Below are 18,231 nucleotides of genomic sequence, written 5' to 3'. Positions count from 1 at the left end.
TGCCTGAGTAACTGATTCTGGGCAAGGTATGGAAGGAAGGTTCCACAGACTTTAAGGAAGGTCTTGAAGGATGAATGTCAAGATAATTTGCTGGGTTAAGAAGAAAGAAGGACATTTCAGGGAATGGGATGATTATGCATACGACTGGATAGTCACTGGATGCACAAGGAAACTAATTTAGCAATAAACTCACTTGGCAGTGTCACTGGAAAACATAAAAAGGTATTTCTACCTAATTAGAATTACTATTTAGAGATTTGTTTTTCTATAAAACTATCAAAAGAGGGTCTCTGGGCTGGGCACCAACTTGTTGTAAACACAGAGCTAGGTCTTTCAGCACTTTTCTTGGTGACAGAGCATTATGCCCAGCTCTATGTGAAGCAAACGCTTACCATATGCTCTCCAAGAAAGAATAAAGATGAAGAATGGGAACGTGGGATTAGGAGAAAGTGGAAGCAAAGATGGAACAGCAAGGGCAGCCATAGTTGTTCCAGCCTGGGGCATCTGATTCAGCCTCCAGCATAGGATTTTATAAATGCACAGCTGCTCATGTCACACCCATGGCAAAAACTCTTCAGGGGCACCAGCCATGACACCAGGTGCTGGGAAGGAAAGATGAAGTGTGCATTCTTTGACACCTATGATCAGAGTATAAACTGGAAAAAAAGTTTTTAGAAGTTTGGTAATGAGTCTAAAACTTTCATACTGTTGAGAGTCATTTCTTTCTTGATACTGATCACAAGAACATGGACAAAACCTAAGTCCATACAGCTATGAATATTGTGGCATCATTTATTACAGTGAAACTTCTCCCTCTCCCATTTCTATGTTTATGGAAATGGTTAAATTATATGGTATCATACTATAGAACTTTACACAATTAAAATGTTTACAGATTTATATAGCACTAAATATGTATATATTATAATTTTAAGTGTGAAGGCAGAATGTAAATTTCTACAGCATGTTCTCAACTATATAAGAACATGCATAGAAGAAAACAAATTCCCCCAAAATCTTAACAGTTGTGAGTTCTGAGTCATTAGATTAAAAGTGATTATTTTCTGCTTGATGCTTTCCTAGTTATTCTGCATTTTCTAAGTATGTATTACTATTTCAATTTAAAAGTCATTTTAAAATGCCTATCAACTGCCATTTATACTTGGAAAGATGTAAGTTTCCTTACTTGATGCCCAAGACCCACCCCCATCTGGCAAAAGGCTGCCTCTGCAGTGTTTTCCTGACATTGTAGGGCAAGTTCCTGCTCCAGACACACACAACAACATGAAGCTCCCCCATAAACCTTACTGTTTCCCTCTCTTCTATGCTTCTACCTCTGCCATATCCCTGCTTGAAACACCCTCTTTCATTTATACTTGTCCATCCAAACGTGGCTCGAGTGCCATCAACTTCAAGAAGCCTCCTGGACTTCCATGCCTGCAGTCAGATTTAGATATTCCTCCTCAGATTTTCCCAGGTAGACATCAAAGGAAGAACAGGGTGCTGTATTGCTGTGGGTAAGAGATGGCTGCAGTAATTAGATGTACGCTGAACAGAGAAGGAGACGATGGACTAGGCAAAAAGGAAAAAGGCAAGTAAGAGACTGGATGAGGTCCAGGGGCAGGTGTTCTAAGACGGCTGGGAAGATGTGTTGCAAGTGGCGCTAGTATGACACATTCTACCTGTGGCCCCAGTGGTGGCAGCTGAGGGAGAGAGTTTTGATGGAGATCAGAGTCAAGGAGAAAAGAAGCTAGGTTAGTGGCTCCTCAACTTTGCTGCATGTGAGAATTACCTGGGGTGGGGGTGGTATTTAAAAATAATGATGCCTAGGTTGCCCCTATACCAGTTAAATCAAAACATGTGGACTTCCTACTGTATAGCACAGGGAAATATATTTAGTATCTTGTAATAACCTCTAATGGGAAAGAATCTGAAAAAAAAAATATATGTAATGAATAACTGAATCACTTTACTGTATACCTGAAACATGGTGAATCAACTAAACTTCAATGAAAAATAAAGTGTGAGCCTGGAGCAAGGCATCAGTATTTCCTTTTAAAGATCCTCAGGTGATTCCAAAATGCAAACAGTTTGGGAACCCCTGGGCCAGGTTGCCAAGGTAGATCATTCCCAATGGGCCAGTGATTCTCAGAATGTGGCTGTTTCCAGGGGAGGCCGAGCGGCAGCACCAGCCTCACCTGGAAACTTATTAGAAGCCGAAATCCTCAGGCCTCACCCAGACCGACCAAATCAGAAACTCAAGGGGCTGGGCCGGGAGGTCTGTGTTCTAACAAGCCCTCTGGAAGAGTCTGAGGCACACTCAAGTTGGAGGACTCGAGCTTCAGGCAATAAAACTGCCCCAAACATACGCAGGAGTTGGCATGAAGAAAAATGTAAACAAGTTACTTCCTGACTGCTTTGATCCACAGCTTCCTCACTCTGAAAAGGAGAAGTTAGGAATAATAATACTGACCTCAAAGAGTGGTTATGAGATTGAATAGCAGGGGTGTATGTGAAAGCGCCTGGCACAGAGTGAGCTCCAAAAATATTATCAGTTTTGCTTTCCTTTATGTCACATCCACCCTCCCAACTCCCAATTCTGTCTACCTCAGAGCTGTGTACAAAAGTCCACACATTCAGGATAAAACACATAAGGATAAACACATTCAGGATAAGTCCACATATTCAGGATAAAACACATTTAACAATCTGCAGGGTTCCTCGTGGTTTCACACGTCCACACAAATGCCATAATTCCAGTTGAGCTTTAGCTGAACTGGGAGTCCTGCTCCAGCTGTTTTTCCTCCTTTAAACTCTTCCCCGACTGCTCCTTTTCCCACTTCTTCGATCTCAACAGTCCCAGTTTGCTTTTCTAAAGACCTGCCCGCAGGTGGGAGGAGGGGCTGGAGCTCAGGCATCTGACAGGCAGATGCTAGCAGAGTGCTCATATTTAAGGGGCACGTCTTCCCTCTTCAAACTCTCTGGAAGCCCAAGGGACAACGTCTTAGTTCTCAGTGAGGCGTGCGAGGTCACTCGCTATCTGTCCCTGTTCCCAGCACAGAAATGCCTCTGCCTGGAGAACACACACTCACCCTCCTGCATTACCCAGGCAGCATGCCTTTTTCCCTCTTCTGTGCTCAGTGGATCTCACCCAACGACACCTGTCTCTGTACACATCACTCTCCCAACCCCACTGAGAGATGAAGGCTGGGAGATAATATTCTCATTTTATCTTTGAATCCTTAGCAACCTGCCCAGGCCTCGGCATACAGACGGCCACCACTAAGTGCTTGTTGAATAAATTGAATAAGAGACATGCTTTGGTGCCAAAGACTTTGACAGGTTTATCTTGAAAGAGGAAAATGATGATGATTAATAATAATGATAAAACAACTTGCCTAGATGGAAACTGGGTAACATGTTCTCCTATTTAATCTGCATACAGCGATGACCCAGTCTGGTTTTCACCTCTCTTCTTTAGTGAATAATTTTTATGTTCATTCTCGTCTTGGCTGCTGGTTCACACTAATGAAAATTCAGTCCTTTAAGATGTGAGGGATATGTGAGAGTCATGATTTGGGCTCCTTGCCTGTGGGGCCCTGGAGAAGCATGGGAGATCTAGCAAGGCTTAGCAGGATGCCTTGCTACTGTCAATCTCACTGCCAAACCACTTCCCCCTTCCATCAGCACGAAGGTCTGAGGACTGCCATGGACCACCCTGGGAATTAAGCAACCCTCAGTGGAGGTGCTGAAACTCTGAGTATGTGATGGCACCCAGAGAGTTTCTGAAACATCCCATCCCAGTGGTGAGGAAGGCTGCCCATACCCTATGGTGGTTGTGTGATGTAATAAAACTTGTGGGCTCTGCCCCCTTATGCAGGTTACAGCAGCACAGGTTGACTGAGGTGTTAGGATTCCAGCCCAAAGTAAGGATGGACACAGATCAATTCAGTGGGTAACATTCATCAGCTGATGCTGATCTGAAGCTCTGACTGACAGGTCTGTGTGTCTGATTAATTCAAAATGCAAAAATGTGTCACTACTTCATACCTGGCCTCTGACAGACAAATATGGAGTCATAGGATAGAGGAAGAAGGCTGAGACACTCTGCACAAGTTCTTGAGTTTGGGGCTAACAGCTTGATGGCTGTGTCCATACACGGCAGGGTGTTTGTTTTCTGAGTCTGTTCTTTCGCTTGGGGTGCCACAGGCTGAATGGCTTAAACAACACACATCTATTCTTTCATGGTTCTGGAGGCTGGAAGGTCAAGGTCAAGTTACACCTTGCACCTTGCAAGGTTGGCTTCTTCTGAAGACTCTGTCCTTGATTTGCAGATGGCCAGTCCCCACCCCGGCTGCCTCTTCACATGGCCCTTCCTCTGTGCACCCCCAGGGCCTCTCTCTGTGCCCAAATGTCCTCTTCTTATAAGGACACCAATCAGACGGAAGTAGGGCCCTAACTGCCCATTTAAACTGAATCACCTCCAAATACAACTATCTCCGAATACAGCCACGTTCCAGGGTACTGGGAATTGAGGCTTCAACATATGAACAAAATTCCCCCCACGATGTCCCTGCCCATAAGAGGGGCAATAATAAAACCTGCATCGTGGGTTATTTTGAAGACTAGAGAAAGAAAGAATGTGAAGGGTGTGCAGTAAAACAGTAACTAGAAATGTCCCTTATCACGGGTTACTGAGAAGCTGATGCACAGGGGGAGGGCGGGTGTGCCATCTTCTCACTCTCCTCAGAAAGAAGGGATGAACCTGCCTTGCGGTTCAGCCCCCACCGTCTAGAAGGTGAGTGGTAGCTGGCAAGCTCGACCCGCCAAGACTGTGTCAGAGGTCACCTTGGGCTCCCCTCCTGCCACCAAATTTCCGTGGAGATAGGCCACACACCCTGGGAAGCTCAGGAGCAGAGCTGAGAGTCCCACAGAGCTGGGCATGGAGCAGCCCACCTGAGCTGCCCACTGGGTCTGGTCTGTGAAGATGAGAGGCTGCTCCCAGCTAGAGAGCTTCAAAGCTGGCTTTGAAGCATGGCGGCCTGAAAATGGGCTGGGGATGGGGAGACGGAGATGGAGGGGACTTTGGGGCTTCCCTGGGCACGTGAAGGTGAGCAAGTAAAGAAGGCTGTCAGTCACCTGCCATGTCCCCCCTTGGTCTTTCACAGCACCAGGCCTCGGGTATCCCAATCACAATTTATCTGAAGGGTAATCTGTGACCTGAGCTTTCCCTAGAGATTCTAAGTCAGACCCGGCATAAAGGAAGACGGGCTCCATGCTGGCAAATGGAATAGGTAAGGGGCTCACCCCTTGGCCTAGAGAAGGGAATGGCAACCCACTTGGGTATTCTTGCCTGGAGAATCCCATGGACAGAAGAGCCTGGTGGGCTACAGTCCATGGAGTCATAAGAGTCGGACACGACTGAGTGACAGTATGTCATGTCACCCCCTGGCCTTCTGTAAACCCAGTGTGAAGAACATGCCACTGGGCCAAAGTGTGACGCACAGAGCAAGGGCTTTAGACAGACTTGGCACTCACTAGTTCTATTACTTTGGGACAAGTCACTTAGCTCCTCCAAGTCTTTTTATCAGGAAAATGTAGATCTAATAACCACTCTGGCAGGATTGCTGTAAGGTTTAGAAGTGATGCCATCCACGGCCTGCACAGAGAGCACGAAGATGGCCCTCAAGAAACAGGGGCCCATTCCTGTGATTTTAGGTTTCTTTAGAAATGGATGTGCTCAGGAAACTGCCTTTGCTACATAGTAAGTGTGTGGCCTTTTGCAGATGGTAATTAATGTAACCCAGAGAAGACAGTGCAGGAGGAGGAGATGGAGGGGGAGAAGGGGAGCCAGAGGAGGAGAAAGGAGGGGGAAGAAGAGATGGTGGAGGAGGAGGTGGGAGGGTAGGAAAAGGAGGAGAAGGTGCTGCAGGACAGAGGCACAGAAATACTGTGACCTTGAGATTTTAGGGTGACTGTCCTTCTGGCAAGAGAAGCATCCCCATTTCAACTTCTTTTACTTTAAGACAGGGAGGTTTTTACTTGTAAACGAATGTCTTAGTTCCTTTCCCTCCCCTGTGCATGTGCATGTGTATGTGTGAGATACAATTTCACAACAGTCCAGGTGACTGTCCCTTGTTTCTGGGCTGAGTAATGGGGTACAAAGCCTTTCAGTCATGGCTCTGTCACACCTGGTCCAGCCAGGCACCCCTCCTGATGGGCATTTCCTTGATGCCCTCGTCACACTGGCTGGCAGCTGTCTTCCACTCCCAGCGGTCCGTAAAGCACCGTCAAGGCGTAAAAGTGGCCAGAGGGTATTGAATGGTCTTGGACTGTGGATAACCCAGATGGAAACGGGAGGGAAAAGCCCCCCAGAGTCACTGCTTTCCAAGGAGCAGAAGGGCTGCAAGGTGGAAGGGAGAGGAGATGTGTTGGCCCCGCAGGCAGGGCTGGGTTTCTGCCTCTGCTCTGGGGGTCTAGTTGTGTGACCTTGGGCCAGTCACTTTTCTCCTCTGAGCCTCTGTTCCCTTGATCAGGGGCAAGGGCATTCTATCCTGAGTGTTAGTTTGAGCTCTTCTAACAAAGGCGGAGGCTGGGGTTTCTGCCCGGCTGGGTGAAGAACCGGCTGGCCGCAGGCCTTGCCATTTCTCACACTGTGCATAAGACAGAACATTCTGTGCAGCTCTACACGGAGACAAGAGGAAGAGCGAGTGTGGACTCACAATGGCCTTTGTCACTGGTTCCTAAAAGCCTGTCTGTGTGGTGGGACAGGGAGGGAGGAGGGTGGGACAGGGCCTCCATTCTGTGTGGCATTCCCCTCTCGGGTTTGGCTGGGCTCTGGCGAAGGCGCTGCACATTGGGGGAGGGGGCTCCTAATCCCCTCCATGCCTCAGGGCAGGTGCTTCAGAAGGGGAGGGCAGCATGCTGGTGGGGTTGTGTGGTGGGAGAGTTCTCCAGAAGAAAGGGTCTCCCCAAGTGGCTCTGAGGTGAGGGCCTGACATCATGGCGGCAAGAAAGACCAAGAGTGAGAATGTCTTTTAAGGCTTGAGAGGCAGTGGAAGTATAGGAATCTTGAGCTGGTGCTTCCAACGACAACAGGAAGAAAAGGACCAGTACTGGGTACAGACTCTAAAGCAGGCCTAGAGCTTTATAAACGTTACTGTTTTTAATCCTTGTGGCAGCTCTGTTGGGTAGAAACTATTATCCCAACATTAAAAAAAAAAATTTTGAGGCTCAGAGAGGTTGAAAAACTCACCTAATGTCACAGAGCTGGCATATGGTAAAGCTGGAATTCAAACCAAGGCCTGTCTGACATAAAAAAACAAGCTTCTAAATAAAGGATGCAAAGCAGAGACCAAATGTCTTGGCAGGCTGGAGTGTCTGAGGGCAGGGAAGGGGGCGTGTAGTGGGGTAAGCCTCTCCCTGGCTCCTCTCGGGGGAGATTTCTTGGCAACACAGTCTTGTTAAACGGAATGCCGAAGCTGAAATCCCAAATGGTGTGTGACCTGGCATTATTATGCCTACTGAGCTCAAGAAGCTTCAACTCCACATTCAGTGTAATAGAATAAATCAGTTAGTGGTGAGATTTTCCAGTTCAACTCAAGCCCGAGTCTCAGGCATGACACACACGAGGTACATTACAGAGAACGACACCTACTGAACTAATCACAGCTCAGAGGGACGCACATACCCAGAAGAGCAAAGCTAGAGGAGAGTTGTGACTCTCTGGTTGTTGGGTCAAGTGAAAGTGAAGTCGCTCAGTCGTGTCTGACTCTTTGTGACCCCATGAACTGCAGCCTACCAGGCTTCTCCGTCCATGGGATTCTCCAGGCAAGAGTACTGGAGTGGGTTGCCATTTCCTTCTCCAGGGGATCTTCCCGACCCAGGGATCGAACCCAGGTCTCCCGCATTGCAGGCAGACACTTTAACCTCTGAGCGACCAGGGAAGCCCTAGACCAACCAGAAATGCAGGTGGTGGGAGAGGGTATTGTGGCATGGGAGGAAAGAATGCCAGGTTTGGTATACTTGGACGTGGCTCTAGTCCCAGATTGACCAATTAGTGTGGCCTTGGACAGGTCAATTAATCTCCCTGGGCCTCATTTTTCTAATTATAAAGTGTCTCTCAGGGATGCTGTAAGGGATTAAAATGAGATGATGAATGCAAAATATTTCTAGCAGCATTGAGTGCTAATTTAAAGTAGGTATTTAACAAGTGTTGGATGAACTGTCCTGAAAATGGGAAGAAGTGGGTGCCGGCTGCAGGTGGAAGACACAGGGCTCTGCTTAAGACATCCATTCTACCAACAGCAGCCACTGGGAATGGGGAGGGCTCTGAAGTGGAGGCAGACAGGAGAAGGCTGAGCTTGTGGGCAGACGAAGCTGGGACTCTGTTGGGTGTGTTCCCTTTGTTTGTCTCCCAATTCCTGTTGACTTTTATCCAATCTTTCTCTTGTGCCACTGACTCTCATTCAAGGCCTTAGACCTGTGAGCCGGTGCTCTGCACCAGCCTCCTAACTGGACCTCTTGCTGCCTGTTCCTTTCCCTTTTGTCCAATACATACTGCGTGCTGCTCTGTCATTCTATTGCTCCTGGCTTAGAATGCTTCATCTCTTCCTGTTAGTCAAAGGATCACACACTCAAGGGCACATTACTCAAAGGCCTTTACCAGTCTTCCCTTTGCTATTTCTAGGTGCTAATGCCCTAGCCCATGTGCCTCTTCTCTCATTCCAACTTTTCAAATCCATTCCAGCTTGAAGTATTGGCACATATACATTCTACCTTGTTCATTCATTCGTTCATTCATTTAGTCCTTCATTAAATATTTATTGATTGCCTCCAAGGTCCCTGGCACAGTGCTGGGCAGCTAGGGACTGAGTTCCTAAGGAATGTCCCTCCTATTCTTACCCACCCCCACTCCAATGATACTGTTCTGGCCTATCATGCCAGTGGTAACTTGGTGGTTCTATATGTATTTTTAACATGAGATTGGGAAGTATTGGAGATCAGGTCCACATCATCATGCTGACACCCTCTACAGCATCTGGAGCATTCAGTACTTGAAGGCAGGTTGGCATGTGGTTCTATTGGGTATTGTCTTCATTCTTGGGACAGTCACTTAACCTCATTAGCCTCAGCCATTAAATGGATTAAGAAATTAAGCAGGTAACAGCTTGGCCTGTAAATATGTGCTCAGTAAATAACAGCCCAATACATTTTTATTGATTAATTAAGAAGATAAAGCACTTCTCACATGCCTTAGACACAGATCAAGAAGCATAGGTTATGCAAAGCGTGTGGCCAGCATGGAGTCTTGCTGTGGGTTGGGTCTTAGGAGCTGCCAGATATTAAAGCTGCTACAGGGGAACAGAAGCTGGTATGTGGGTCAAGATGGGGCAAGCAGAAGAGGGAAAAATTTACAATGTCTAGGCCTGCCAGAGAGCCGGTCTAGAATTTTCTTCTGCAAGTGAAAAATGAAAGGTTCTTTCGTTCTATTTTGAGCAGCAAATCTCCAAAGGCAGGAATTCAGTTGGAGTTTAACTCCAACTTGAACCTGTGTGAGCAAGTTTCCCTCTGCAGAAGAGGAACAGCCTCTGGAGGCCCAACTCTGCCTCCCCTGCCCCTCCCAGTCTTGGCAGGGAGTGGGTGGGAGGAGACACAGCTAGAGGCAGAGTTCTCTTGATTCACAAGTCAACTGGGAAAGAATGAGGAATTGCTTCACTAGAATTTCTAGTAAATGCGGGTTGGGTCAGGGACAGGCAGAAATGGGGAGGATAGGATGGGTTCTCTGGTGTGTGTAGAAGCAATTCCATGTTTGAAAGACTACAACTTGGGCTCCAGTCCCAAGTCCACCAACTTGTGTCACCCTGGACGGGTCAATTAACCTCCCTGGGCCGCACTTTTCTAATCTGGAAATTTCCTCTTGGCATTCTCAGTGGGGGCAGCCAGGCCCACCAGTGCAGTACTTCTCAATCTGGAGCAAGCATACACCACCAGGGGATCTTGCTGACGGGCAGATCTGGCTTCGGGAGGTCTGACACTCTCAGGTGATGCCTTTGATGCTGGCTGTGGACCACACGAGGTCCCAGTGCAGGGCTGGGCAAACCACAGCTGGAGGGCCAGACCCAACCTGCTGCTTGTTTGTGTAAATAAAGTTGGACTGGAACCCAGCCATGCCCATTCGCCTGCGTGTTGTCTATGACCACTTTCATGCTAAGTGGTTGGAGGAAAGCCGTTGTACCTGAGATGGTATGGCCCACAAGGCCTAACTATTTTAATAATTACTATGTGGTCCTTTATAGGAGAAATTTGCCAACCTCTGCTCTAGTGCACAGAAAGCAAGCCTGTGTGAACTAAAAGACTGGCATTTCAATCCAGGTTTGGTCAAGTTAGCCACTTCATCTTGCTGGTTCTCACTCTCCTTATCTAGAGGAAAGGACCTCTAAATTTCTAAAGAGACCTGTGATTCTCGGATTTCAATACTACATAGGAAACATTATAGCTTCTATGGGCATCTGAGAATCAGGCTGTGTGGCTTTTATTTGGAAGCTGTGAAAACACACCTGGATAACCCGCAGAGTCCAGCAGGCAGCCTTGACAGGAGCAGAGGGACTGTGCAACATAGAGGCAGCTGGGAATACACAAGTGCTCAGAGAAAGGACCAGTAAGGATGGGAGGGGAACTCCTGGCCTCCTGTACAGGCTGGTGCCAGCACAGGGGCCCTGGAACACTGCTCACGAGCATCACATACACACACACGTTCCATCCCATCAAACACAATTGCCTAGCTTACCACTCTAGGTGTTCCTGACCCTGGGAGCTTCTGGTCAACCAATGTTAATTAGTTCTTTCGAGGTCTCAGAGACCATGCCAGGAATAGGCATGTAGAAGGAACCATGACATTTAGAACTGTGAGCTCACAGTTGGGTGGGAGAGACACCATCTGAGTTAATTATTACAGGACAGCTTCATGAGCCACCATAGGGGACGTGTTTGACTTTGTGTCCCTACCTTGGGCAACAGGTGATGCTATCAACAAGGCAGGGAATGTGGGGGTGGGTAGTGGGCTATCAGAGAGGAGGGAAGATGTGTAAAGAGGGGGAAGAGAATGCCTTGGGGTTTGTTGATACCCATGTGGGTGCCTGAAGGACTGAGTGACAAAGCTGATTTTCTGTGGAAAGCAGAGCAGGGTCACTCTGTAGGCCTGCCACTGTCACAAGGAATGACTAGTATGTTGCCATGGTTACTTCCCAGCACTGAGGGACATCCCAGTGCACATCTAAGTATCCCCAGGCTCTTAGGGGGTCACTCGCCTTGCTCTATCTCAGCCCCGAGGTGAGACCTTGGCCAGAGAGACCTCTGCAAAATGCATGCTTTTTAGGGATATTTCTATATTTCAACTTGAATGAGGAGTAAGAGGCTGGTGATTGCTCACTATGACTGTCTTTCTGGTCAGGTCTCCACCAAATACAAAAATTGGGAACCTACAGCCCTGGACAGCTCTTGAACCCAACTGGCCACTGTCTGTTCTGGTTTCATGCAAGTGAGGAGGGAGCCCCGAGAAGCAATGAACTCATGTGCTCACGATTATCCTGTTATCTCACTGAACTGTGGCTCCCAACCTGGGATGGAGGATATGATGTCTGGTTGGGGTCCCTTTCCCTTGTTTTGGGATTCAGGGTGTGACCCATACAACTAGTGAAGATCTATGCAGGCACAGATCTATGGGCAGACTGAACTACCTGTGCCTGCATAGTGGTGTCAACTGACTGAGAGGCGGCGGGTTTTCCTCTTCCCAGGCAAGACCTGGGCATCTGGGAGGCACATTTGATGACTAAATGCTTTTGCCAGGAGGCTGCCTATGTGAGTGCCTGCTAGTCGGTTTGAGTACCAGTCTAGTGAGGCACATCTGTAGCCACACCCGGCTGGCCAACTGGCGTACTGGGTAGCCATCATACTCCTTCTTAGAGCTTATGACAGATTCTAATTATACGCCTATCAGTGGGACTGTTTTACTGAGGCCTGGCTCCCGCACTTCCTAATGGCTGCATGCATTAGGCCTGGTTTTGCTCGTCACTGTGCCTGGCATTTGGTCGGTGCTTCGTAGGTGTGTGTTGAATAAATGACAGAAACCCTGTCCCTGCTGCTGGGAAACTGACTCAAACTGTATATCCTACCAGCGGTGTCTGTCTCCCTGTCTTTACCAGGAATTGCAAAAGTTATTACCTAATGAGACTCCAGGCAGATTTATGCTCTCACTGCTTAGAAACTCGTCTAGGACACTCTGGTGGCAGTTCAAATGGGATTGACTAAGAAATCACTGAGGGGAAGGTGACCTTAATACCGAATAACCAGAGAGGCCAGGTGTGGCTGACATAGCCTTAAGGCTGCTACTGGCTCCAGACTGAAGGCTGGATGGGGACAGATATGAAGCTCAGAGAAGAGTCTGAGAGCATGTGTAGGAAATCTCTGCATTCACATCCAGGGTGCTGCCAGACAGAAGCAATGGCAGAGCTTCCAGGGCTTTACTCCCTAGCCTCTAGCCTGATGGGGACTGATGTAATCTTGTGCTGTGCACACCCTTGGTGCTTTAAGATTTGGTGCTGTTCCCCTTACCTTGTTTCAGCAGACAGCCTGCTCAGGTGGAACCCCCACACTGGCAGCAACAGTCAAACACATTAGGCACGGTGCCAACAAGTAACCCTTGTTAGAGTTATGGGTTGCTCTAGACCAAATTCCTGAAGCAGAGATCAAGAGAGTGAAATTCTAAATTTGGTCATTTTCTAACATACTAAATACTTATCACTTAATTCTTCTGATCACTATTGATCAAGTGCTTACCATGTTCCAGGTATTTCTGATAAGTGTTCTAAGTGGACGATTTCATTTAACCCTCAAAACAAGGTTGCTATGCTGAGGGAGAGAGATTATAACAAGTTCCATTTTGCAAGGGTTGACATGGAGGCTTGGAGAGGTTCAATGACTCAACCACTGTCACATGGCTGGTGGTGGGGAGGCCTGGGTCTTTCAACCTCTAGTTAAATGGTTAGGCTCTTACTCTACACTGACTCTTAGCAATAAGTCCTCTAAGCTATGGGTCAGGAAGATCCCCTGGAGAAGGAAATGGCAACCCACTCCAGTATTCTTGCTTGGAAAATCCCATGGACGGAGGAGTCTGGTGGGCTACAGACCATGGGGTTGCAAAGAGTTGGACACGACTGAGCGACTTCACTTTCACTTTTTCAGGCATATCTTACTTACCAAGTGAGTTTCTAATGGTTTCATAAAATGAAATTCTCAGTTACACAAATAGCTGCATCGAACAGGTTATAAGATATTTTTTTCTCCAATATTTTTCACTGAGGGTGTGTTCCTGTCCAGCTCCAGAATCTACTGCCCACTGTGCTCATAGACCAAAGCCAAGATTCCTTTCTCTCTCTTTCCCTTCTTCTGATAAGCATTTCTGTAGAAATGGGTCAGGTAGGATGTTGGTCTTTGAAGGGGACACAAAGGTGAAGAACACATGCTCCCTATTTTCCAGGTAATGGCAAGAGAAAGATATGATGAGGATACACATGCCTATGAGAAAAGGCTGCCCATAAACAGTGTGCTGTCAAGACAGAAGGCAAAATTAAGTGCTCTAGGAATTCAGAGGCCAGATTAACTTCCAGAGGTACCACTATAGGCTCCAGGAAGCAGATGGCCCTTGGGGTAGGTCTTGCAGGAGGAGCAGAATTTCAACCAAGTGTTTGTTTGGACTGGATCATAAATACTTCCTGTTTCCTGAGGGTCTGGCTTGTGCAGTACACATAGTAGGTTCTCAAATAAATGTTCTAGGTGGACACTAACCACTTGGGGCCAGGCCAGGAATCATGGACTTGGCTCTGCTGCAACCACTAGACATAAATTGTGTAAGTCCTGCCAGTTCTCTGGGCCTCTGTTTTTCCCAACTATGAAACAGTGATATGGTAGGCAGTGGGTATACCCTTACTCATGGGTTTCTGGTTAGGACTAGATTAAGTCAATATATGCTAAACTGACTACAAAATACTATCTGTCACTATTCTTATTGGTATTACAAAAACTAAAAAGAATGAATGCTGTGGAGTGCTCAATTATTCAACAACTATTTTTTTTGTTTGTTTTGACTAACTACATTGAGTCAGGCACTGGGGATACAAAAATTAAAATCATCTAGCCTCCATCCTTGAAAGGTCTAGAAAAGAGGCAGTGGGTACAATTGACAGTATGAGCTTAATGTGCTAGGGCAAAGGGGCTGCTGGAGTTTGGCAGGATCTCTGCTGTTTCTTAGTGACAGTGTGGGTAGGCGGCAAGGCTAGAGATAAGAACTTCAAAATCAGAAATTTGGCTTTAGCACCAATATAAAGCAGCATTAAAGGTGAGGAGAAAATTTTCTAACAGCTTGAGGTTATACTATGTTCCAGGTACTCTGACATCCATCATGATAACAAGCTAGATGTTATTATGCCAATTTTTACAGATGAGGAAGCTGAGACTCAGAAAGGTTGGGTGACTTTCCAAGGTTTATAAGATTATAAAGTATAAAGCCTAAATTTAAACCCAGGTCATTCAACTTCAAGCTTGGTGCTTTTCCCAGGACCACTTCTTGCTTTCTAGTCAGCCAATGGTTGTATAGAACTCATTCCATGCTAATCTTTTTTTTTTTTTTTTTTTTAAGTTAAAAAACACTTTTTTGGGGGCCGCACTGCCTGGCATGTGTGATCTTAGTTCCCCGACCAGGGATCAAACCTGAAACCCCTGCACTGGAAACATAAAATCTTAACCACTGGACCACTAGGGAAGTCTCCACGTTAATCCTGATTGATCTTTTTTGGATTACTTTTCCTAGAAGAAAGACTGACCCATGGTGAGATCTGACAGTAACCTTTTCTGTCGTCATTTCCTTTAACATTTCCTATGATAAACCCCTTCCCTCCCACTAATTTCTCCTGTCTCTTCCCTGACCCTCAAGCCCAGTAAAATTGCCAAAGAGTAACAAATCCCAACAAATGATGAACATGCAGAGAGAGAGATCCCTACCTTCTCAGCCACTGGCCTGTAAGCTGTGAGACAAAACACACTGAAGAAAGAAACCTCCCATATAATTCTGTTCAAGGAATCCATTAGACCAAAACCTGGCCACGCCATAATTCTGCAGCTCTGTAAGGAACCTGTGAGCTATGGGAACCTGTACAAGAACCCAGAATTCTTGACTACCAGGTCAATGCTTTTCCACTAAAATGGGTCACCTCTTTAGCTTTTCCTCATTAACATCTCATCTTAAAGGAGATTATGGCCCTTTAAGAGAGCTCACTGTTGGTTGGTTCTCTGCAAAGCTAAGAAGCCAAGGCTCCCTCCTTAGCCTCTGCTCTGATCAGCTCAAGTCCTCATCTAAAGAACAGGAAGTAGCTTCATTTTTAGCTCTGAAAGCATATTCTTGGGGTGAGAAAGGGGGATTTGAGGAAGAGAGTTCCTGTACATGATGGTCATGAGCGATCAGCAGACATTATTCTTGCTTGAAGAAGGGGAAGATAAATGGTAAGACATGTAAGGAACTGACAGTTGTCCTTGAGTTCTAACCAGAACACACCCTCAGCAACGGTGTCCCCAAGTCCCTGCCTGATATGGGTGGTGGGGTCCTGCCCTGACTCTGTTCTGCTGAGATGCCAGAGTGGGGGCTGGGATGAAAGCACCAGGGTGGGAAAGTTTGCAGGAACTTTCTACAACCTCCAGTGCTTCCCCCACCCTCTGCTAGTACCCACAACTTCCCCTGCCAAGGGAGGAAGGAGGAACACATTACTCAGTTTAATAATTTATACAAATTGAAAAGTTTACTGTGTGAAGGAAAGGGGACTTAAGAGGGCAGCAGAGAAAAAAAAAAAAATCCCTAGTTCTCTCTTAAATAGGACAGGTGTGACGGTGACGCCTTGATGACCTTGGAATATAACAATCTGACTGTCTAACAAGTAGGTCTGAAATAAGCCAGTAACCACTTTCTTGGATGGTCAGCCAAGTTTTGTTTCCTCCTACTGGTGGGGTTGCATCCAGTCTTAGGACTAACAGCCTCGGACATCAAAGAACCCAGGCTCCAATTCCGGGATACTTGTCTATGTCAATGTTTCGCAAAACTGGCAGCCCATCAGATCGTCTGGGGAGGTCCAGATTCCCAGGAACCAACCCAGAGATTGATTAGGGAGATCTGGGCAGGGGCCCAGGACTTCATTTTCTATAGACAGGTGTGGTTTAGAAACCAATGGTCAGTCCCATCCATTCAGTTATCAAAACTTCTACATCAGATGTGGGGTTTATAGAAAAGAAACCCGAGGTGCCAAGAAGTAGGTGGATGCCAGCACTTGGATCTGAATCCATTCTCCTGCCTCTTCATTGGGGGGTCTTTGCCACAGCCCTCCTCACATATGGCTTCTCCCCCAGCTCCAGGTCACCGAGTCCACTGGGGATCCCTGGGGATGAGTGAGGCCTGTTTGTCCAATCCACAGAGGAGTCAGAGATGCCAGGAACTTTGAGTCCCATTTGCTGCATTCTGGTAAGGCGTAGGACTGAAAGTAATTTTAGGGGCATTCTCGGAGACCTGCGTTCTGTATCCTGGTAGGTAGGATGGTCTACCTGATGGCTTCTAAGGCACACTACCAAGTTGTTCCAGGCAAAAGGAAGAGTCAGCTCATGAAAGCGGCCTGCCATGTTAAAGGTGCCAGGGTGGCAGAGGCAGAGGGAGTGTGGGGGAGTAAAAGAAGATGTCAAGACCTAATGAGAGGCCAAACCATTTACGGTTCTCTAGTCCACGTGAAGACCTTTAGCTTCTAATCTTAGCCACTGCAGAATTTTGAGAAGAGTGGCACAGTCAGACGTATTTGTCCATGGGCATTCTGATGAGGTGGTGAGAACAGACTGTAGAGGGTGGGGGTACAAGCAGGGAATTCAGCTGGGAGGATGTGCAGGAACCCAGGGGACAGAAGATGGTGGCTCAGACCAAGGTGGTAGGAACGCAGTGGTGAGAAGTGGGTGAATCTTAGATGTTTTTAAAAAGTAGAGCTAACAGATTTTCTGATGGGTTGGATATGAAATGTGAGATAAAAGGGAATCGAGGATGCTGCCAAGTGTTTTGGCTTAAGCAATGGGCAGGTTGGAGTTATCGTCAACTGAGATGGAGAAGGCTGTGGGTGGAAAAGGTTTGGGGGAGGGACGCTGGAGTTCAGTTTTGGACTTGCTGAGTCACTCGCCCTCACGTGGTACTTAAATAAAGTCTCACTACTCAATGAGGTCATCAAGCGAGTGAGAGCAGACAGAGAGAGGAGAGGGTTGAGGACCCTGCCTAGGGACCCTCCAACATCAAGAGGTTAGAGAGAAAACAAGGAATCAGCAAAAGAGACTAACAAGAAGTAACCAGTGGGAAGGAGGGAAATCAGGAAGGTGTGGAGTCCTGGAAGAAGTGATCAGTTAGGGTCAAATTTTGCTGACAGATGAAACAAGATCAAGATTGAGAATTGACTACTGGATTTAGTTACTAAAGGACTGATAATCCTGACACAAGTAGCATTTGGCTCCTAACCTCATGGAGTTTCAAATGCAAGGTTTGATTACTGACTGCCATTTAGGGATCCCTTACTGTACATTTTCTCTTCTCAATTAGGTTATAAATGATGACGCACAAGGGATGAGTCAGTGTATTGCTGGGTTCTTGTCAGGCTGCAGAACCTTCTCGAGCCTGCTGTAGATCCTAATACAGTTTGCTGACAGACCCACTGAAAATGGCTCCCACTGGGGCACTGGCCTAGCACGATTTTTCTCATGCCTGGCTTACCTTGGACACAGAATTTCAGTTCCTTGGGGTCAGTGACGACCTTCCTGCTTTCCCGGATCACAGCCCGGTTCTTCTTGGTTTCTCCCCAGAGATTGGTGCCACCATACATGCTGGGAATGTTGAGAATAGCAATGCCTTCGAGGAAGATGCTGCTCAGGTCCACCCCAACCCCGTCACACTGGGGGACAGAGAAAAAAGGTCATCTGTTAGTGTCCTCATTGTATCCCAACTCAGGTGTGGTGAGTGTGGTGGGGGCTCTCATCAAGAATGTGACAGGCCCTTAGCCACCAGCCAGTCTCTGTCAGAAGCTGAATCTTGGCTAAAGTTGCTCAGGTCTAATGCTTTATCCACTGCAGTGAGATGAGGGTGGTGATTCCTTGTCAACTCTGGGGATA

At 47.1% G+C, this 18,231-nt stretch overlaps 1 protein-coding gene across 3 annotated transcripts in view; it reads right to left on the bottom strand.

Moving 5' to 3' along the window:
• Window positions 1-18,231, bottom strand: part of DGKG (diacylglycerol kinase gamma) — a 210,196-nt gene that overhangs the window by 17,184 nt on the left and 174,781 nt on the right. For all 3 annotated transcript variants that reach the window (XM_065942306.1, XM_065942308.1, XM_065942309.1), the window contains one exon: window positions 17,837-18,014. In XM_065942306.1, coding sequence (XP_065798378.1) covers window positions 17,837-18,014 — 178 coding nt within the window. The remainder of the gene's footprint in view (window positions 1-17,836; window positions 18,015-18,231) is intronic.

This window comes from Muntiacus reevesi, chromosome 8 (assembly GCF_963930625.1).
Source record: "Muntiacus reevesi chromosome 8, mMunRee1.1, whole genome shotgun sequence".
NCBI lineage: Eukaryota > Metazoa > Chordata > Mammalia > Artiodactyla > Cervidae > Muntiacus > Muntiacus reevesi.
Note: the sequence above shows the minus strand (reverse complement) of the source record. Positions and strands in the feature narration are given on the sequence as shown.